This window comes from Notolepis coatsorum, assembly GCF_963971535.1.
Source record: "Notolepis coatsorum genome assembly, chromosome: 10".
Classification (NCBI taxonomy): Eukaryota; Metazoa; Chordata; class Actinopteri; order Aulopiformes; family Paralepididae; genus Notolepis; species Notolepis coatsorum.
The window spans coordinates 29,193,856-29,216,932 of record NC_140174.1 but is presented as its reverse complement, the minus strand read 5'-3'; the positions used below and the strand labels follow the sequence as shown (position 1 = coordinate 29,216,932).

Below are 23,077 nucleotides of genomic sequence, written 5' to 3'. Positions count from 1 at the left end.
TGAAGATGTGGTCTTCTGGGCCTTCATTTGAGGAAGCTGTGGTTGAGGGATGGGTGGGGTCATTGGGTGGAGAGAGAGAGAGAGAGAGAGAGAGAGAGAGAGAGAGAGAGAGAGAGAGAGAGAGAGAGAGAGAGAGAGAGAGAGAGAGAGAGAGAGAGAGAGAGAGAGAGAGAGGGAGACATACCAGTTGTAAAGAGAGACAGGCCTACAGCACCATACGGACCAACTGCCTCCCCTACAGAAACATACAGACCGACCACCTCTCCTACAGTACCATACGGAACGACTCCACAGCTCCACAGCGTTCCACAGCGCTACAGGTGAGCTGTACTTTCTTGCCCCCCCCCCCAAGGTCAGTAGTCTCCTGTTCCTGACGCACACCTTGATCACAACCGTGGTGACTTTTCAATTGCAAACGCTTGAAGGAAAGAACTCACCCCAGTCCTTAACCAGCGATGCTAATTACGACAGGACAGCTGCTTCCATAGACGCCTGCGCAATAGAGCACGGGAAGCGGGTGCTCTACGACTATTGAACATGGGGGGGCAAACGCTGGTTTTGCTCCCCCACTTTTTGATCATATGAAAAATATGATATACCCCCCCCCCCCCCCATATATAAATCTAAGCATAACTAAGTAATTTCAATCAAATTAATAATACGCAATGACACTTAATAGCAAGTTTTTAAGTTTCCAAAGATTGTGTGACCCCCCACTTTAATGGTTTGATCCAGTGCCCACGGGCCACGGTTCGTCGGCATGACGTATACGACATGTTGGGGGAGGCGGCTTTTTCGAAAGCCCTTGAAAAATGCAGGCTGGATATTGGATAACATTGTGACTGGATTATTCTTCGGCGTTTACATCAAAATGGAGCAAATCATCATGTAAGTCGAACACTGTGACTGTATACTAAATGCGCAAACAGATTGAAACTGAATATTTCTCGTATGGTGAGCCTCGGCGCTGCTGCGCTGCACCGAGTGAATCCAGAGATACGGGATGGTGCGCAGGCGCTGTGATCACCCAACGGCGGAAATAATGCCGCTTTGAGCAGTTTATAAAAAAATATTAAAAATATTTATTAGCAACGCCGAGCTTTCAAACCATCCCGTATCTCTGTGCGAACCCCTCGTGCAACTGTGAGCACCTTTGTAATGTCTCTGTGATACTTGTATAACGAACGGTTCGGCCAGAACCAGTCCTTCATGGTAAATCTAGGTTGGTTTCCCATTGAGGAGCAAGTGACTGTGGATTCACTCGGTGCAGCACAGTCACGAAAGGGACATGGACCCTGATGTAAACAAGACAAACGTCTTTCTCTGGTCTGCATCGCCTTAACAATTGTGTGTATTGAGCCGTACTGTATTGTACCCATTCTGCAATCTGTTAAATAAAGTTTTCATTCATTCATACAGCCGCCGCGCTCACTGGGGCTATTGATAGCGTCAATTAGTTGTTGTTGTTGTTGTTGTTGTTGGTACTGCGCTGCGGATGTGAACGGGGCCGGAGGGGCTTTGGGAGGATGGGAAAGTTATTATTATTATTATTATTATAATAGTAATTGGCTATCATACGTGCCTAGCTAGCGTTAGCTAAAAGAGCCCTCGCAGTGAAGTTATTATTATTATAGCTATCATACTGCAATATAAACTGAGTTTTATAGTGAAAAGAGCAGCTTTATTTTGGTCAAGATTGAAGGCTCTATATTGCAGGAAATTGCACATACAGGTGTTCATTAAATGTTAAAAAATCTGCCGTGGAGGGGGTCGTGCCGGACACCCTCCAAACCACCCCTTGCACAAAAAAAAAAAAAGGTAAAAAAAAAAAAAAATACAAAAAAATTTTGCACCCCCACTTTCAACTATAACTAGGCGGCCATGGCTGCTTCAATAATAATAATAAATAATACACTTTATTTGTATAGCACTTTTCATATAGAAATTGCAGTTCAAAGTGCTTCACTGCAGTAAAAAATACAGGCATAAGCGAGCATAAAAAATATAGAGAGGTAGCAAGGTAAGGTAAATCACATCCCAATAGGCCTCTCTGTTTACGGTTTCATTCAGTAATACAAATAATAAAATAGAATAGACAGAGTAAACAAATGCGGTTTGATTCAGTTAAAAAATAGGAAATACTAAAAATAATAAAATAGAATAGACAGAGTAAAAAAGTGTGATAAAATAGTTCAATACAATATACAATAACATTCACAACAGAGCATCGCTCATAACACTTAATAGAACAACAGAGCAGTGCATCGCTCTTAACACTGTGGCAAATTACCATGGGGCACCGTTCATGTCTCTACACTAAAAGATGCGTCAGGAACTGCGACTACTGTACATTTTAGACATCACACTGAGTCTCTTATCAAGACAGACTGACAGGAAGACAGCGGCAAGAAGCAGGAAAAGGATAAAGGGATGTTTTTTCTATTTAGTTGTGTAGCAGTGGACGGTGGGAGAAAGTAGCCTGGTGTGTTTACTTGTTTAGTTTATGTCTAGTTAATGTCAAGTTTATATCTAGTTTATGTCTAGTTAATGTCAAGTTTATATCTAGTTTATGTGTAGTTTATGTGTAGTTTACGTCCACGGGGGCGATGGTGACTGTAGCTCCTCACAATGGTAAATTGACTACATTTATATAGTGCTTTTATCCAAAACAACTTATGCCTCACATTCACCCACTCACTCACCCATTCACACAGCGACGGCGGCAAGGTGCCAACCTGCTCATTAGTTAGGGGTTAAGTGTCTTGCTCAACGACCCTTCGAGACGCTGCTGGGAGGAGCCGGAATCGAACCAGGAACCTTCCGATTACCAGACGACTGCTCTACCTCCTTAGCCACTGTCGCCCTGACTGGTTATATCCTACTATACAGTACAGTAACACAGCCGTACAGTAAAATATAATTTGGAGAAGATATATTACAATTATATGTATCAATCTGTATGTATTTATATTTATATCGGTGGCTCTTTCACACAGTATACACAGTTATGTTGTCATATGTTGCCGTATGTTATTTTATTTCATACTTATCTTGTCTTGCACAGTCTCTGGAGCGTAACAGTAAGAAGCATTTTGTATAAAAGTATTCTGTACTTCTGTATGACAACTATTAAAGAAACTTAAACTTGAAACTCAACAGCATGGGACGGGCTGTACTATGTTTAGGTTGTTGTGAAACTATTGTGGAGAAGCAGCAATGGGCGGCTCCTCTTCCTCTTTTCACAATCTGATTCCCCACACTGTCTGTGTCTCTCTCTCTCTCTCTCTCTCTCTCTCTACCAGGCATGACGTACCTAAAGAAACCCCTGTCCAGTTGTGTCGGGTAGATGCTTTGTCTCCCTTCCAGCCTGTTGACCAACTTCACTAATGTTGACCGCGCTAAAGGTGTCAGCTCCAGCCGTTTGAGTGAGGCTGCTAGTCAGAGACCAGGCGGCCGGTGTGGTAGGCGGTCCAGTGAGGGTTCAGCCGTATCGCCCGGGCAGGGGGAGGAGACGGCAGGGATGGCGATGCCCCACAGCCACAGGCGGTCCCTCTCGGCGATCTCCACCTCCGACCCGACCTCGCCTTCTCGTCATCACGGCGGTCATCAGCGGGCGTGGTCGGCTGATCTGGGCGGGGGCGGGGCTTCCCGCGTCATCACCCTGAGGAAGAGTAAGACGAGACCCGATCCCCCCCTGCGCGGCACGTCCCTCCTCCGAGCCGACGCCTCCTCCACGCCGCCCTCTAAACGTCACTCCTGTCCCCCCGACAGCCTCTCCCTGGTGCCGCCCCCTTCCTGCCCCTCGTCACCGGTCGTCCCGACCTCAGCCATCACTGGCCCCTCCCCTCTGGGCTGCAGGCTGCGTCCCAAATCCTCCTCCTCCTCCCCCAGGGCGCGCACCGCCAGACTGTCTCTGCAGTTCCCTCCCTCCACCCTCGACCGTAGCGCTGACCCCGCCCCCGTCGGTGACTCCGCCCCACCCAGAGCCGCGTCGCACCGTCGCCGCCACTCCGACTCCTTCCTCCGGTCCCCGGCGACACAGTTGCCCGTGGTGACGGACGAGGACCTCAGCGTCGTGCGGCTCCGCCCGGTCGCCCGCGTGCCCGGTGATGTCGTCTTCCGAGAGGGGGAGGAGGACGAGGAGATGACGGCTCTGGGTTATAAGGTGCCACCACCCGTCGCCGTCAAATCGGCCGCCGCTAAATGGCTGGCGTACCTCATCACCGAGACACTCCCACTTCCTGCCCCGCCTCCGTCTCCAGCCAACCAGGGGGAGGCAGTTTACATGATGATAAGGAAGTCCTCCCACCAGTCAGAGCACCACAGCGGTAGAGAGGCCACTGAGAGCGGTAGGCACGCTCAAGGTTTGCACGTCTCAAGCAGTGCTGTTATATCAGCCCGATCTCACTTACAATATGTACATTATGTTATAGCAATACATCATAATACGTATTGTATTTAAAATGTACAATGTGTATGTATTTGTGTAATATGTAGGATATATATTTAAATATATATATATATATTTATAATAATAATAATTGTACTTTTTTAGGGCATTTCTGCTTTATTGGGTAGGACATTTAGTGACAGGAAATCAGGGGTAGAAAACAAAGGTCTTGGGTTGGATTCAAAGCCAGGATGTTTTTGCGATTACGTGGTATGAATCCTACTGTTACCTTAAACTAACCGTAACCGTTTAACCCTAACCTTAACGTTAACTTCATATTGAACGTTAAAACTAATCTTAACCGTAGCTATAATCATAGTATTGCTGTGTATGTATCAAGGTGAGTGGGTGGCTTAGTCTAGTGGTGAAAGCACTCCCACATGACCACAATCATTGATGGATTGACTCCCGGTCACGGTGTTTGTTTTGGACTTTTGCAGATACAAAACGTAAATAATATAATTTATACAATATGTAAATATATTACTTATGGCTATAACATAACCTACATTATGTGCCTTTTTTGTGGCCGACTAGTACTTTATTTACGCTTTATGATGAGACCGTGTTGGTTATATACATGTCACATTTGTGTGTGATCTTGTAGTCATGTAGTGATCAATTGTCTCTTTGAGGACATTACACTTAAATGAATGCAGTGTCATCATGTAATCTAATCTAATCTAATCTCAATATCTGCACCAGAGTTCAGCAATCTGGTGTGATTGACATGTCATCTTGTCCTCTCAGAAGCCAGCTGCAGGGCTCGAGACAGCGCCCCTTCTGTGCCAGTGGATATGGAGAGGAAGAGGAGGAGCCTCCCTCTGCCGGTGCCCCCAAAACCCGGAACGGAGCGTGAAGGTGGGTTTTACCAACTGGGTTTTGACCCATTACACGAGGAGACACTGAATGAGAGAAGGGGTGGGGGCGGACCGCCACAGATGAGTTGAGGAGACTGAGTTGTAACTGTGTGAACTAGCAGTAAGTTAACAAGGGCTGGTCAATATATTGATAGATATTGAATGTCGTCTGTGATAATCCTATTGTGTTTTTTTTTATACACAATTGTATTGTCTAAATCAAAATGACAGTTTCAACTGGTTGTATCACACTTTCCATACAGGGTCAATATGACTGGTCAGGTTTGAGTCTAGAGGGTCAGGGTTGAATCTGGAGGGTCAGGGTTGAGTCTGGAGGGTCAGAGTTTAGTCTAGAGGGTCAGAGTTGAGTTTGGAGGGTCAGGTTTGAGTCTGGAGGGTCAGTTTGAGTCTAAAGGGCCAGAGTTGAGTCTGGAGGGTCAGGGTTGAGTCTGGAGGGTCATATTTGAGTCTGGGGGTCAGGTTTTAGTCTAAAGGGGCAGAGTTGAGTCTGGAGGGTCAGGGTTGAGTCTGGAGGGTCAGGTTTTAGTCTAGAGTCAAGGTGAGTAGATGTAAAAGGTGAAAACAACAGATGAATAGGCTGTGCTGAAACAGGGTAGTAATGTAGATACAATGTAACACAGTTGACCAATAGTGACAGTGTTGACTGCTGGCAACAGTATCGACAAATAGTACCAGTGCTGACGAGCAGTAACAGTATTTGACTGGTAAGGCCAGAGTTAAAGGATGGGTTAAACACTGTCTGCAGGGTGCGATTCACGAGGGGAGCCCGGTCCGCTATAGCTCCCCTAGATCAGACATCAGCTCCCCTGCAAACTTGATTTGCGATTTTTTGGGGGGTCTCTAAATTACTATTATATATTATTCACTGACAGTGAAGCTGACAGAGCAGCAGGAGGCGGGAATCGGATCATCTACAGGCGCAATTACACCTGCGGCTGGTGCTGCTCCGGTGGCCGTGGGGACTATTATTAGTTAAATATAAATCATTGTTTTGAGATTCACGTCACTCACAGTGGTGACTGTGGTGGGCGTCAGCGTCACTGCAGGCAGCCAATGTATCGATTCGTCGCAGCCAATGTAAATGCAGCAAGCAAATAAATGTAGCCTATTAGGGTCTTCAAATATGATATGAAATATGGGCGCGTTTCCTAGTGGTCGAAGCAAGCTCAGTGACTCGTCAGTCGAGAAAATAATGCTTGGGACCAGGAGTATTTCATATTGTTAGTAAGTCAGGAGTCTGAGAGATAATCATCTCTATCTAACTAAATAGATACTTTTTTTTATCATGGAATGTGCTGTGGAAGCCCCGTCCAGACGGCCGGACGGTAAGTGAGTTGTCTAGGCTACAGACTAGTAACGTCTGCGATTACACAGTCCGACTCCTGAGCACTCCTCGCTGAGAGGCGCGCCGCGCGCGCGCACCCCCCCCCCCCCCCCCCCCCGCGCCGCGTACCCCCCCCCCCCCCCCCCCCCCTACGCGGCTCACCCAAAGATTATGCTATGGGTCGCACACTAACTGTCTGGCTCAATGTCGACAAGTACAGCCCATCATTTCACCGATAGCTTTAGGATGGAGAAACTCCGCTCACCACCAGGCTCCAATACACTCCAAATGGGGCAATTGTTTTACCAAAACCACAATTACATGTAATTTCCCAAAACAGGAAGGAAGCTCACAGTACAATCAGATGTGTCCTCATATGTTCCTCATATGAGTCCTTTAACTTGACTGAAGGTAACAGTTATAATGAGTCCTTTAACTTGACTGGAGGTAACACCAGTTATAGTGAGTCCTTTAACTTGACTGAAGGTAACAGTGTGGGCTGTTTCTTTTGTTTTATCCCCAGCAGGGTGGCGTGAGGACGACGATCTCACGGAGAGGGCCACGGTTTCATTTCTGAAGAGGCTGAGCCTGGCACAGCAGCACTGAAGACCTCTTTACCGCCACCTACAGGTCACCAGACACTTCTTATTTATTTAACCTTTATTTAAACAGGCAGGTCAATTAAGAACAAATTCTTATTTACAATGACGGCCTGGTGAGAGGACAAAAGAGCCTCTCGAATATACCCACTGAAGTCAGACAAACAAACAAAGCGCAGCACCGCATTCTCACCGCTTGCCTAGAGGTCACTGTTTGACGACGTTACATAGTCTACCTTTTAAGTCCTTGGAGAGATCAATCTGCATTAGTGATTATTCGTTTGGTTTGACCCTCTCTTTCTTTCACTCCGCCCAGTGAGCTGCTGACCGTGGAGATGGCAGACGATGTCTGAGGTCAGCGGTACAGGGGTTTGAAATGGATCCTGAAACCAGAGCCTCACCAGGACCTCCTGCTGCCAAACCAATAACGAAACTAGACAACAACATCTTACTGGGGGCTCCTTACTTAGAAGAAGATTACTTTATTGTCAATGTACACAAGGCCATTTAAATGTGTCTTTTCCCATATCCCTCCTAGTTACACATACACACAGTTCTCATATCCCTCCTAGTTACACATACACAGTCCTCATATCCCTCCTAGTTACACATAGACACAGTCCTCATATTACACATACACAGTCCTCATATCCCTCCTATTTACACATAGACACAGAGTATGCATTGCACACATATGCATTTCATCAGAGAGGTGCAGCACCCCTGGAGCAGTTTTGGGGTTCAGTGCCTCAAGAGTACTTAGGCAGAGATGGTGGGCACTGTATATGTAATACCAGCCACCCTTCAGTCACCTGCTGACAGGTGGAATACACCAGTGCCTCCCCATTACATTGAATTTCGCAAAAGCTGGACCCATTCGGAGAATCGTTAGCCTATAGGATTCTCTTTAGGTATTACTCCTATCTCAGATAACAGATGTTTCAGTTATTTCAGTTGTTTATGTGTTTTGAGATCCCCGATGGTTCTAGGAGCTGACGAGACCCGTTTAGTCCTGCTTTCCTCATGTTATTTCCTGCTGGGTTGTGTTGTGTGTTTGACCTCCTGTTCATATTCCTGCTCCTCCACTCCCCAGGAGTTCTGCGTCTGGCTACTTCCATCATCAAAAGCATCACTAGCACAGGCCTGAGTCTCTCTCTTGTTTTTTTTCATGCCAAGTGTGAAAATCACAAATCACATAGAAAACATCTGATCTTTTCACTTCTGATTTAGGCCACTTTCCTTTTTTTTTTTTTATTAGCTGGCCTCCACTGCATTCAACTTATAAATGAATCCATAAAACGTGCCTTCAGTGTCCTCCGTGTTGATTATTGTTCATTTGTGCATGTGGGTCAGTTCAGGAGCGTGACCAGTTTACACTGGAATCTGGAATTGGCCACATTAAAAAAATTATATGAACAGCCAAACAAAAAAATTGGATCTAGTAATACATCAGAATTGAGCACTGAAGCTTGCAGTGTGGATGTAGCCTAAGTGTTCTGTCCAGTGTTTCGACCCAAGCCACTGGCCAATCAGTGTCAAATAAACATAAATAAAAGCTGCTGTGCCATATTTTCAATATTGCACCTTTCCCCCAAGTAAAACGAGATGTTGTGTGAATTAGTGCTAGATTGATTTATACTAGGGATGGACATGAGTAATGTTTTCCCATCAGTACTCGCACGATATTTAGGGAAATCAAGTTTTAGAATGCATCTTAGAACGCATGGAAGCAGCAATTACAAGATATTCACACACACACACAACCGATTTTATTATGTCTCGCTCTGCGGAAATAGAAATGTATCTGATGCAGTCAAAACAGTCAGTTACCATTTGTAATAATTACATTACCTCCACTCTGTCTGCAGAAAGGCTCCCCCTCATGGAGGTTCTATGAGCACTACGCAAAGTGGGCGACATGTTGTTGGTACAATTTGGAAATGCACAAACATGCACAAACCAACCAAATAAAATAATAAAAATTGAGCCCCCTCAAACACCACTCGAGTTCAGTTGAAACGGCGAGTACTTGTGTAATCCATTACTCACGCAACACCCCTAATTTACACACAAGATTGATCACCTTTTCCCCCATAATATGACTCTTTGATGGTAACTGTCCATCAGGAAGAGTTTGTTTAGTTCTAATATGTATATTGATTCATGTAACTGCCTGTTTTACTTTAGTCCTGATCAATAAAAAGCTAAATATTGCACACTGTACGTGAACAAGCTGTTTTTATTATGTATATTTTAAGTCTGAGAGACATGAAATACCAGGTTTGCAAAACATACATGTGATTGGTCAGAGTGCCGGGACATGGTAGTCTGTACACAGGTGTGATTGGTCAGAGTGCCGGGACATGGTAGTCTGTACACAGGTGTGATTGGTCAGAGTGCCGGGACATGGTAGTCTGTACACAGGTGTGATTGGTCAGAGTGCCGGGACATGGTAGTCTATACACAGGTGTGATTGGTCAGAGTGCCGGGACATGGTAGTCTATACACAGGTGTGATTGGTCAGAGTGCCGGGACATGGTAGTCTGTACACAGGTGTGATTGGTCAGAGTGCCGGGACATGGTAGTCTGTACACAGGTGTGATTGGTCAGAGTGCCGGGACATGGTAGTCTGTACACAGGTGTGATTGGTCAGAGTGCCGGGACATGGTAGTCTGTACACAGGTGTGATTGGTCAGAGTGCCGGGACATGGTAGTCTGTACGAGGCAATTGTCCCCTTTTACTGTTTGTAAAAGTATCCAAGGACCATCTGGATGAGACCATATGACGTCCAATGACATGTCTGTCATTTTATCTTTTTATTTGATTTGATTTATTAGACAATTGTAACAATACACGTCAAGGATAAAACACAATAAAGTCAGAGTCTTGTTTCTATTGTGGTCACAAGCATGACATACAGTATCACAAAGAACACATGTACAACGTGGACATCATCTTAGGAACTAAACAATTTGCATTGCATAAATAAAATAAATATAGCTACCCGAGATATAATACACTATGCTATACTGCAACATTTTCTAAAAGCCAGATTTTTTTTACCTTTTTCTTAAAAAGATAGCGATATCTGCTGATGCTCTTGATGGTCAAGGCAAGTTTGTTCCAGTTCAAAGATCCACTGTACTTAAAGGAGCATTTACCCATGTTGGTTGAAAACCGGGCCAATACTGGCCTTGTGTTGTGGGCAGGTACATCCCTATTCATCCTAAAAACTTCCAGAGATACTCAGGGTTACCTTCACCTCGGGCAGGGCTGTGTGTAACGCCTACCTCTGGGACAGAACTCTCCCACTGGGCCCCACTCATCATCTCCAATTGCAAGTCTGTGGACCATGGGCCTCGGGACAGCGTACCCTGACCTCCGGTTAAGTGCTTTCATCCAGAATGTCCCTGGACTCTTTTCCGCAGAAGGACAGAGGAGCGAACAAATAGTCCGACACAGGTTTGAGACAAACGGACAAAGATCCTGACCCGCCAGCTCCAATACTCACTGCAGCAGAGGACGAGAGCCGTGGAGACGAGCCTGACGACGCACTGTTTTAGTTTAGTTTAGTTTAGTTTAGTTTAGTTTATTGGACAATTATTAAAATACATTACATGTTACAACAAGTCATGCATCCTAAAATGATCAAGGATAGCACAAAAAAAGTCACAGACGTATTTCCATTGTGGTCCTAGGTCTCAGCAGCACATAGTATTTACATAAACATGTATTACACATATTATCATCAGCCTACAGTATATTGCATTTTTTTTAATAAAAAAGTTAAATACAACATTATTAATCAAATATGTACAAAATGTACAGATCTCCTACACTAAAACAGGAAGCCTCCTGAGTTACTCATGGGACCTTTTCTAGGAGCCATTTCACATTTAAACGGTACAGGTTCAAGCCCTGTTTGGTGGTCAAAGGCAACTCATTCCACTCCTGTGCCCCTGTGTGAGCAAATGAGCAATGTCCCATCTTTGTTCTACAACTTGGATGATGCAGGTTTTCTAAGCTAGATCTGGTTCTGTGGCTGTGTGATTCCCTAACACTGTGAAAATAGTTGCTAAAGCCAGTTGAGCTCCTGAAAATGACTCCTCCCAACATGATCACGAGGGCCTCGGCCCATCACATCCCTGATCAGCGTATTCTGTGACACCTGTAGTTTCTTCTTTAATGAAACTGACAGTCCCCCAAACACAAAGAGACAGGTTTTTCCTGCATGATGACATTGATTAATTAAAGGGTCTATTCTGGATGCCTGTAAATGTTATTTGCCTCTGTTATGTACCAGGAGCCTGATCACTCCTGTGTCACTGTGCATCAGCCTTCCCACAGTAGCTCTATTGTCCCTAATGTTTCACTTGTGGGCAGGGATGGTCCCAGTATGTCAGTTGATGATTCTGACATTGATCCACGTGTCCACACTGATTCTCTGCCATGCACTAGGTGTGATGGTCAACCTAGTTACCTGTGTCCTGTGGAGCAGGAGCCGCCTTCACGACCTGGTCTGTTGAGTGGCAGCCATTTTGATCAGGACAATGTTATTCTGGGTGACGCCATTTTAGATGGTGTTCCAGACGTTTTTGTGACGGACGTATTGCCATGTTCCAGGGACGGTGGGGCTGTACCTGAGGCGGTACATCCTACTCTGGATGTTCACGGTTGGCAGTATCCTGAACTACCAGTGCCAGGTGGGATGGAGATGGGTGCGGTGGTGGTATCAGAGATCTATGGTTTTTGTTTTTCTGTGTTCTGTCCTGTTGAGCGCAGTGAGATTAGTTCTCAGATTGATTTTGGTTTTCAGTCTATTTTTGACAGGTCGGTATCGGTGGAGGGGCCTGTTGAAAGGGGGCTCATATATGATGAGGTCTTGGTTGGTCGACGGGGTCCTAAGTCTTTACGCCTCAGGGGAGGAGGCGCCTGCCCCACTGCAGCCATGTACCGCAGTGGCGGAACCTTTTGTGAGGTCTAGCTTGCCCGAGAGTCGGGACAGGGTTGTTTTTTGTTTTACACAGCATTGGCAAATGTTCCACACTGGGGTGCATACAACACGATTGGTGGTCGTGTTCGACAGGGGCCAGCCCGTTATCGCTGTTGTGGTAGTGGCCCTGACAACTAATGGGTCACAGTTTTTTTTTTTTTTTTTTTAGACCACAACAGGTATTGTCTCATACGGTCTATTAGAAGTTGTTTTTTTGTTTATGGGTTTGATGTGTGTGGTTGCCTCTTGGGCAACCAGTTTGGTAGGGGAGGTGTTATGTACCAGGAGCCTGATCACTCCTGTGTCACTGTGCATGCAGGCCTGATCACTCCTGTGTCACGGGGCATGCAAGTAAGGGCTGCCAATTAGCTAATTGCTGCTGATTGGTTACCTGCTGGCAGCTTTAAAACCAGCCCTGGTAACACACATGCAGGGTCGGTGGTTAGAGGAAGAGCTGTCACGTTCTTCCAGTCCTTGTACTTTAGTTTACACCAGTAATTCCTTGATATAGTAGCATTTTGAGTTTGAGCACAGGGTTTTGGTGTTGGTTTGCACATAGGTTGCGTGCCTTTGAGCCAGGGTCGTAACAGCCTCAAAGTAATTCTTGCCTTGTATAGAAGTTCATCAGCGAAGAAAGAGGTAACATAATTACACAGCTGGCTGTTGAGAGGAAGCTTCCAATAACATTTTATAAGCTGAGGTTTATACACAAGGAAAGTAATCTCTGGTCAAATTTAGTTTTTCACTCAAACAGCAGAAAACAGATTGAATTTCAATATTAAAAAAATGTCACTCCACAATATTGTGTGGAGTTTGCAGACAGAGAGAGATAAAAAAGAAGAAAATACCAAGCGTTGCACCACTTAGTTTATGTGTTGTGATTTTGTAATTTTGTCAGGAGACAAGCAAAACAATCTAAGCAGAACCAATCCTAAAAAGACACATACTTACTTAAAATATGTGGGGAAATGAGAGCTATTCAGTGTTGTCTTTGTGTGTGCATTGATTGATTGATTGTGTGTGTGTGTGTGTGTGTGTGTGTGTGTGTGTGTGTGTGTGTGTGTGTGTGTGTGTGTGTGTGTGTGTGTGTGTGTGTGTGTGTGTGTGTGTGTGTGTGTGTGTGTGTGTGTGCGCGTGCGTGCGTGCGTATGTGAACCATTAATGTGTCTTATTGCCTGCAAGACAGCAGAAGTCAGTCAGTCAGTCAGTCAGTCAGAAAAGACCACAGAAGCAGAAGGGAGAGCAGAATGAAATTTAGACTCAGTAAGCATCATAAATAATCAGTGACATCAACAGAACTGCTTTGAGGTCTACTCTCCTCTATACAAGTCAGTCTCTCATTCTCTCACCTTTATGACGGGGCGTGACGGGGTCTCTGGCATTACCCTATTCCTGCTTCTCCTCTTTCCTTTTCTGTCTCCCCCTCTTTTCTTGACTCTCTCTCTCCCCTCTCATTCCCTCTCTCTCTTTTCTTGACTCTCTTTATCTCTCTCTCTCTCTCTCCCTCCCTCTCTCCCCCTAATCAGGGCCAACCAGTGGACCAGGCTGCAATCTGTGCTATTGTTTCAGTTGAATAGAGCTTCTGATTGGTCGCTTGATGGATGTGCTTGGGAGGCAAACCTGCATTCAGGCCCACTTCACACGCATGGAGCACACACTGAGCACGCACACACACACCAGAGGGAATGAATGTGCCCATGTGCCATTCCAGATCGACTGGCCAACCCTTTGAGGAAAACAACGCATGCAGAGATGCAGAAGGACAGACGTGCAGAGCGATGGAACATCTGAACGTGCCACTTTGTGAATGGATCGCCGAGAAGTGGGGCGAGTACGTGCGGGATGACCGAGGCCGAGCTGTCACAGTGGTTTAACATTGACGCTTGTTGTTGCCGTGTAAATATTATGGCATGTGACAGCATAGGGCCCACAGCTAGTGGACATTTGTGCCAGCCAGTGGAGTAAGTACATGATGGCCAATGCAAACCTGGTAGACCCTTCCATACAGTCAGGGTCCTATATGGGGGATAAATCCATAGGGGAATCCTCAGGTCCAGAGATTGAAGACGTCGTACAACGTAGATGCAATCTGCTTAGGCCTGACTGTAGCTGTGTGAGGTTATTACTTTACCCAGAGAGCCTTGGAAATTAATGTGATCACTTTTAATGTCGCTTGCCTCTTGAGCGCCGCTGTGGTGTGTAATTACTTGGCAATGCGACACAGGTGCATTGATTATTCATATAATGTGGCACAGCTCCTGTCTTTCAGAGCATACTGATTGGAGCCAAGTAGCTACTAGAGACAAGTGGTATGTAGAAGAGCAGGAGCGCCGTCACGTGCTAGAAATAATCACAGCACCTGTGTCATAGTGACAGGGAGATGTAGCCTACACAGTCCGTGGCCGAGAATAAAAGCGAGGAAATGGCTGCCCGGCTATATTCATAACCTCAACACATCTGGAGGCCGTAACAGATACGTACAGTACGTCACAGGGCGCCTATGGATTAATTGCGGGCTATATTTGGCACAGGGACTGAAAACTTGTGACGTTAAGTCCCATCATCGTGGGCCTAATGTGTAACCTGCTACCATACCATAGAACTCTCAGACACCATTGAGTTGAACTTTGTAATGAAACTCAAAGTACCTTAGAACGGGGGGAAAGGCGGAGTATATGAGAAAGACCTATGGCTCTGACAGCTCTAAACATCTAAATGTCTATATTATGTGTATCGGTGATAATCAAACCGTAAACAAAGAGGCCTATTGTATTAACACATTCTCTGCCACCACTTTGATCATCCTAAACCATTCTCTGCCAGTACTGTAAGTCTATGGAGAAGTTCCCCTTCTTTGCAGGGCTATAACTTTTTTAAATTGTATCGCTAAATTGACATTACTATGGCCCATTCAACATCGATTAGCTATCGTTCAGGATGTAGGAACGTTTTACTTTTTCATTCACACATTCATACGAAAATACCGTCTAGAGTATAAATATGTTTTTATAGTTTTCTGCAGTATTTCCCAGAAGGTGAGATATAGACATAAATGCATATATTAGATTATCAAATGCCGTTTGATACCGATCAACGTTATATTAAAAATTTCAACTGTACATGGTCCTAAGCGTTATGACTGATCATCCGCGGGTGAACAGAGAGGGGGGGGGGTCATTTATAATTCCGTGACCGACGTTAAATGATTTATGTAGTATGGGTGATATATAGATCAGAGCAGTTTGTATCGAAAATGACGCTGAAACTCACGGCAGCTTCCTCGTAGCGTTGAGCGATGAGAGTGGAGCAAACAGATCCCAGTTATGTGATGTGGATCGATGCGATCCAGTTCCGGTTTGTATAATACTAATATACGCCCAAATCATGTGGATTATTGAGTTATGGCAAAGATTCATATCCACGGTGTGTGTCTTGAGTCCAGGGACGATAAACGAGTGGCCGGACGGAATAGGGAGACGCACCGGCATCACAAGAGATCCACTTCCGGTTGCAACTCGCCGATCAGCCACCAGGTGGCAGTATTGAAGCGTTGCAGAGTTGTGATGGCTCCCGCAGCATATGACAAGGCTCCGTGAGTGAAATATGAATACCATGACGAAAATATGAAATATGAACTTGAAACACGTCGTACGCCGTTATTGGCAGAATTCGCATGAACTTGAAACACGTCATACGACGTGAATGGCGGAGAAAGTGTTAAGATGTTAGATCCTAATATGAAACACTATGGGATTTTGTTGATTGAGGTTTCATTGGAACACAGGTTTTGTTGGAACACTAGAAAATAGATCTTATAAACAGTATATGATTTGTTCGAGAAATATAAAGCCACAGGCCGAGATAGCCTTTGCAAAGTGGCATGATTTGCTCCAAGTCTGGCTGTGAACGCTATTATAAATAAGGCTAAGCATTTGAATGTAATTTCAAATGCTTGGTTCTGAGTTGGTTTCCCACTTTAGTTTGAGAGTTGTGTCTGTTTGTTATTTAAATTTATTTCCCCTATAAGCGACCTTGGGTTTTATGAAAGGTGCTATATAATAATAATAATTATTATTATTAAATATTAAATGAAAAATAACTCCTCTCCTTCACTCCTTTGGGTGCTGGGTTAGGTTATAATCACAATAAAGAGGTAATATAAAATGAAATATGAACTATGTTAAGCACAATAGAATATAATATAATTATGAAATCAAATATAGGCCAGGGGCCCTCATTTATCAAATTGACGTACGCACAGATATGTGCTTAAGCCGTGCGTACGACCATTCCTAAGCAAAGTGTGGGATTTATCTATTTGAACTTGTGCTTGACTTTGTGCGTATATTTAAGCACAGGTCGGACCATGCGTAGGTGGCGCCGGTGGTAGAATATTTTCACAACGCGGAAATAAGCACTGACTGTGCTCTGCGTAACTCAACTCGTTATTATTTTGCGCATATATTGCAGAAATACGGGAACGTTTTGATTATATTTAAAAGGCTTTGCCATTGTTAAACGTAATAAGTGGAACCCCGAAGCTGTAAGCAGAATACAAGTCATATGAACACCCACGATATAAAAACGCATTGCAATTAGAACAGACAGAGGTTATTTGTTGAGTGTATGTGTATACAAAACCCTTGCAATAAATGTGTCTTATGAATGAAAAGCATACATGCTCTGGACACAGAGCATATATCGTGTGGGTGATATTACAGAATTTCACTTATTTAGTTTTACAATGTCAAAGCCTAAATCAAAACGTTCCCGTATTTCTGCAATCTATGCGCAAAATAATAACGAGTTGAGTTCTAACAAAGAACGTATTACATGCTGGTAGGCTGATAGAGTAAACTATGATATGAAACTATCATATAAATACTGGTCCGTCCGCGAGGATATCGAGGACTCGGATAGCCATTAAGCCATTTGAGAATATAGGCGGCCTATAGCCTATACATATTATTTAATGTTTTCATAAGCGTAAAGATACAACAGCTAGATTAATGATCAAGTTAGTTTACTGTATGCAGGCTTCGCAGGGCTGTGTGTTATATATGCGCAAGTTACTGTTGCATAATGTAGGCTGGCTGCTATTATATGTAATTCATAGGCTACCTAATACGAACAACAAAATGGATTGTATCATATGCCTCTACACACATTATATTATACACATCATATTATATCTTGGTTCGGCAGCGCCTCTGTGAACAATCTCTCAGAGTTTGCTCCATCAATAAACGCGCATTTTGGCTGATAATGTGCCGGTGGCCGGAGTCTCATTCAGGCCTAATTGTATTTAATTCAATTGTAATGTTATTACTGGGGTATCTAAAACATCACAATGTAGATCAGGGTTATCCACTGAAGCCATAATGACTCTGATCAGAACCACGGGCTCATGACGAGCGCACACAATAGGCATTGTAGAGCGCAGAGTTGGCGTGCTGAAATTGATTTAATTTCAGTCATTACAGTGCTTAATGTCGGGTCATCTCTTGTCATTTATTTCTGTCAATGTGCTGGTTCTGTAGCAGGACTGGGTCAGTCAACATTCTTGGCTCCCGGCGCACCGAAGATTATACGTTCAAGTTCGGTTGGACCTCGGTGATCAATCTAGCTGTGAAGTCTCTCAGAGTTCGCTTGGGTTAGTCCACTTTTCCACATTTCATGGGGGTGTTTCATTACCGTATATGGTTAATCGGGGCGGTTCTGGTATGCAAATACGTGAAAGTGTGCACGAGCCTCGGCGTAGGACCAAGGTGATATTTATCATGACAGGTGTGCGTAGGACCTGTGTACGCACGTGTGATGAATCCCGTTTTTTTTGTGCATGCACACATTCTAAATTCTGTGCTTAAGTATGGAAATAGAACATTTTCTACGTCACGTTGATGAATGAGGGCCCAGGGCTTAACAACTTAATAAAGAGATTGAATACAATTAAATGGGATATAACCTAAATTAAATATAGCACAATAGAATAATAGTACAATTAAGTGACAAATGTAATTGGAATAGGACATTACAAACATGCAATGAGGAAAGATAGTGACAAAAACACAGGATGCAATGTGTCATGAAAATACAAATTAAGCAAGCTCTATACATTACGAAGTAAACTAAATACAATACGAAATGAATGGAATACTAATGTGTGTTACGACCCTGGCTCAAAGGCCCGCAACCTATGTGCAAACCAACACCAAAACCCGTGCTCAAACTCAAAATGCTACTCTATCAAGGAATTACTGGTGTAAACTAAAGTACAAGGAAAGAAGACCGTCATAGCTATCTGTTACCCAACACTCCTCTAAGCACAGCACCTGCATGTGTGTTACCAGGGCTGGTTTTAAAGCTGCCAGCAGGTAGCCAATCAGCAGCAATTAGCTAATTGGCAGCCCTCACCTGCATGCCCCGTGACACAGGAGTGATCAGGCCTGCATGCACAGTGACACAGGAGTGATCAGGCTCCTAGTACATAACACCTCCCCCACCAAACTGGTTGCCCAAGAGGCAACCACTACAGAACAACCCATAAACAAAACAAAAAAACAACTGTGACCCATTAGTTGTCAGGGCCACTACCACAACAGCGATAACGGGTACCACAAACACCGGTACTATGACCGTGAGAGGGCGTCTGCTAGCACGTTGTCCCTCCCACGAATGTGGCGAATATCCAAGTTATACGCTTGGAGGAACAAACTACATCGCATCAAACGATGGTTCGAGTTCACCATGCTGTGAAGAAAAACCAAAGGGTTATGGTCTGTATACACAACAAGGGGTAAACTGGAGGATCCAACGTAAACATCAAAATGGTTCAAGGCAAGAACCAAAGCGAGCGCCTCCTTCTCTATAGTAGAGTAGTGCAGTTGATGCCTGTCAAACTTTTTAGAAAAGTAGCACACTGGGTGCTCCACCTCTAATGCATCCTCTTGCAGGAGGACGGCTCCAGCACCGAGGTCACTAGCATCCACTGCCAACTTGAATGGCAGTTGAAAATTGGGAGCCGACAGAACGGGAGCGCTAATCAGAATACCCTTGATGCTCTCAAAAGACTGTTGACAAGTCTCAGTCCACACGAAAGGTACCTTAGGACTGAGCAGATTGGTCAAAGGGGCAACAACAGAAGCAAAGTTCCTACAGAAACTCCTATAGTACCCTGCCATACCTAGGAAGCGCTTTAACTCCCGCCTGGTGATGGGAGCAGGGAAGCCCACTATAGCCTCCACCTTAGCTGCAATGGGGCACACATGCCCACGTCCAACCACCTTACCCAGGTAGGTAACCGTGGCCTGTCCAAATTCACATTTTGCAAGGTTAACTGTCAAGTTAGCATCACCCAACCGCTTGAACACTTCCGCCAGATGCTCCACATGTTGTGACCAAGAGGAACTGTGGATAACCAGGTCATCCAGATATGCCTCACAGAACGCTACCCCGGCCAGGACCTTGTTCACTAGCCGCTGAAACGTCGCTGGGGCATTTCATTTCGCATGCCAAAGGCCATCACTGTATACTGGCAGAAACTCTCTGGTGTGACAAAAGCGGATATCTCACGTGCTCGCGGAGTAAGCGGAACCTGCCAGTATCCCTTTAGCAAATCCAATTTACTTACAAAGGCTGCTGAACCCACCCGATCGATACAGTCGTCCATCCGAGGAAGAGGGTACGAGTCCGGCTTGGTTACTGCATTAACTTTACGGAAGTCAGTACAGAACCGATGAGTGCAGTCTGGCTTATCAACAAGCAGAACTGGGCTCCGCAATGCCATGTCTCACCATATAGTCTACTTCCTTACTCAAGATCCGTCGTTTTTCCGGATTCACCCTGTAGATGTTGCTTAATTGTTGCTTAATTGGCCCTGCACTACCAACATCAATGTCATGCTCGAGTACATTAGTACGACTAGGGACATCAGAAAACAAACGTATATGCTGTCTAAGTAGGCGCACCACATCCATACGCTCAGGAAGTGGCAAGTACGACAGGTGTGAGTCCAAGTCACCTAGTATCTGGGTGTTTGGCAACCTGCCCTGAGAAATCTCCTTCGACACAGAACAGTCGGCTACAACAGGAGATGCAGAAACTGTTAGAACAGCCACAGGCTTGACCCCTGACTGGTCAATCTGAGCCCTATCATTGTACGCCTTCAACATATTGACGTGACATAATCTACTCTTGCGCCTGCGGTCGGGAGTCTTAATCAAGTAGTCGACCTCACCAACTTTGCGCTCAATGGAGTATGGCCCACTGTATTTAGCCTGTAATGCAGACCCAAGAATAGGCGAGAGAACCAACACCTTGTCTCCCGGTGAGAACACCCTATGTCGGGCCCGCCTATCATACCACACCTTCATTTTTCCTTGGGCTACCTTTAGGTTCTCTTTCGCTAGTTCACATGCTCTACTAAGCTTAAGCCTGAAGTTACACACATAGTCCAACAAATTAGTAGAGGAAGGAGTCTGGTCAGCCAACCACTTTTCCTTCAGCAGTTTCAAAGGACCCCTCATTGTGTGTCCGAACACCAGCTCAGCCGGGCTGAATCCAAGAGACTCCTGGGTTACCTCTCTAGCAGCAAACAGAAGCAAAGGGATTCCATCATCCCAGTCTTTTTCGAACTCCGTACAATATGCCCACAGCATTGTTTTGATAGTCTGGTGAAATCTCTCCAGCGCCCCCTGGGACTCTGGATAATAGGCAGAGGAAGGGCAATGCTGGATAGACAACTGCTGGAGGACCTGAGCAAAGAGACGGGACATGAAGTTAGACCCTTGATCTGATTGAATAACCTTTGGTAAGCCAAACGTCGAAAAAAACCTAACCAGAGCTGTGGATATAACTGGGGCTGTGATCTTGCGTAAAGGAATGGCTTCAGGGAAACGGGTCGCTGCACACATAATAGTCAAAAGGTACTGGTTCCCTGTCTTAGTTCGAGGGAGGGGACCAACACAGTCAATGAGGATCCGCTCAAAAGGTTCCCCAACGGCAGGAATAGGCTGCAGAGGAGCCTGAGGGATCTTCTGGTTTGGTTTACCAACAACCTGACACACATGGCACGAGCGGCAATATTGTGCCACATCTGACTTCAAACCAGGCCAACAAAAATGTCTCAGCACATGGTCATAAGTATTCCTGACTCCCATGTGACCAGCAAGATCGTGATCATGTGCTAGATGCAGTATATCAGGACGATACACGGCTGGAACAACAATCTGAAACACACTACCCCAGTCATCCAGACTGGACAGGTTAGGTGGTGTCCACTTTCTCATGAGCACGTCATTGCTAACAAAGTATCCTTGAGACGTATCTATCATTGTATCCTCTAAAACCGCCTCTTCAAAGAGGGACGACAAGGAGACATCCTTGTCTTGCTCTAGTACCAACTGCTCATGAGACGGTATCACCTTACCAAAACCCTCATCAGGGCCACTTCTCAACTCAACAAAGAACGTGTCACTAAGTGTCATATCACAATCTGAGTTAACAACATCCTGGGTGTCACATTTGACCTTTGACATTGCGCGTGTCACAGCACACACAGGAAACACTCCTGGATGCTTCTGTGCGAGCTCATCAGGAACCTCAGAAACTACAGGGACGGGAATTACAACTGGAGTAGCCAGCACTTTGCCACCGGCCAAATCGTTCCCTAGAATGAAGGACACCTCCTTTATGGGGATGTGAGAACACACTCCTACAACAACATTGCCTGATATTAAGGGAGAGTTTAGCGAGACCTCATGCAAAGGAGTATTCACAAAGCCTCCTCCAAAGCCCTGAACAATGGCACCCGAATGCAATGAAGAATCTTCCGAAAATGGCAAAATCCCATCCAGAATGAGAGACTGGAAAACTCCTGTATCTCTCCATATTGTAATAGCCTGCTTTGATCCTAATGCACCAACCAGTGAAACAAATCCATCCATCATAAACGTTGAGGAGCCCTCTAGCTCCCTGTCTGCACCTTTGATACTTCGCACCCCACCCTCTAATGTCGGCATAGGTGTCCTGTCCATGATTTCTACCAGAGCCACAGTTTTTACATTTTTTTGCTGAAGGACAGGGCACCCAGCAACGATATGAACCGGCTCCCCTGAAAAGGACGCCTACTACTCCTGGACTCCACACGGCCCTCCTCTACAAAGACAGATTTGTGTGTCAACACAAACTCATCAGCCAAGACAGCAGCGTCGCCTATCTTCGATACCTTATGCTCATTTAGATGTGTGGAAATGTTATCAGGAACACACCTTTTAAATTCCTCTAGGAGAACCAACTGTCTAAGCTGCTCCCTTGACTCTGCTTTTTGCGAGGTGCACCACCGGTCAAACAGGTTCTCCTTCTCTTTTCCGAATTCAACATACGACTGTCCCTCCGACCTGCGATAGCCTCTAAAACGCTGACGATAGGCCTCGGGGACCAACTCATAAGCCCTCAATATGGAAGCTTTAACAAGCTCATAATCAGCGCTTTGTTCAAGGGACAGAGCAGTATAATAGGCTTCTTGTGCCCTACCTACTAAAACACATTGCAGCAGCAGTGTCCAGGCTGTATCAGGCCACTTCAATGTGGTTGCCACCCGTTCAAAAAGGGGAAAATATCTTTCCACGTCTTTCTCAAAAAATGGAGGCACCATCCTAATATTCCTGCCTACATCAAAACCGGAACGTGACTCTGAATGATGAGCACCCGCCTGTAATGCAGCATGCTTATACTCAAGCTCCTTCTGCGCACGCTCGTGCTCCAGCAACATTTGTCTCTCCTTAAACTCATGCTCCTTAAGCTCACGCTCATGCTCACGCTCCTCTCTC

At 45.2% G+C, this 23,077-nt stretch overlaps 2 protein-coding genes across 4 annotated transcripts in view; one reads left to right on the top strand and one right to left on the bottom strand.

The window, feature by feature from the left end:
* rab26 (RAB26, member RAS oncogene family) overlaps window positions 1-23,077 on the bottom strand; it is a 471,946-nt gene that overhangs the window by 80,222 nt on the left and 368,647 nt on the right. The window lies entirely within an intron of this gene.
* Window positions 236-9,370, top strand: LOC311236041 (uncharacterized protein). 2 transcript variants are annotated; one of them, XM_084323627.1, is made up of 5 exons: window positions 236-320; window positions 3,303-4,349; window positions 5,201-5,311; window positions 7,179-7,285; window positions 7,571-9,370. In XM_084323627.1, exons 2-4 carry the CDS (start codon window positions 3,347-3,349, stop codon window positions 7,259-7,261), a joined length of 1,197 nt encoding a protein of 398 aa, XP_084179753.1. In that variant the 5' UTR covers window positions 236-320; window positions 3,303-3,346; the 3' UTR covers window positions 7,262-7,285; window positions 7,571-9,370. The 2 variants fall into 2 exon arrangements, with proteins under 2 accessions (XP_084179753.1, XP_084179752.1); XM_084323626.1 differs by having other exon boundaries at window positions 3,303-4,364.

Bases quoted from the DNA above. Each gene is read 5' to 3' on its own strand.
- LOC311236041 (XM_084323626.1), top strand. From the start codon at position 3,347: ATGCTTTGTCTCCCTTCCAGCCTGTTGACCAACTTCACTAATGTTGAC. The intron at 4,365-5,200 runs GTTTGCACGTCT...TTGTCCTCTCAG, and splicing joins GAGCGGTAGGCACGCTCAAG to AAGCCAGCTGCAGGGCTCGA. The intron at 5,312-7,178 runs GTGGGTTTTACC...TTTTATCCCCAG, and splicing joins ACCCGGAACGGAGCGTGAAG to CAGGGTGGCGTGAGGACGAC.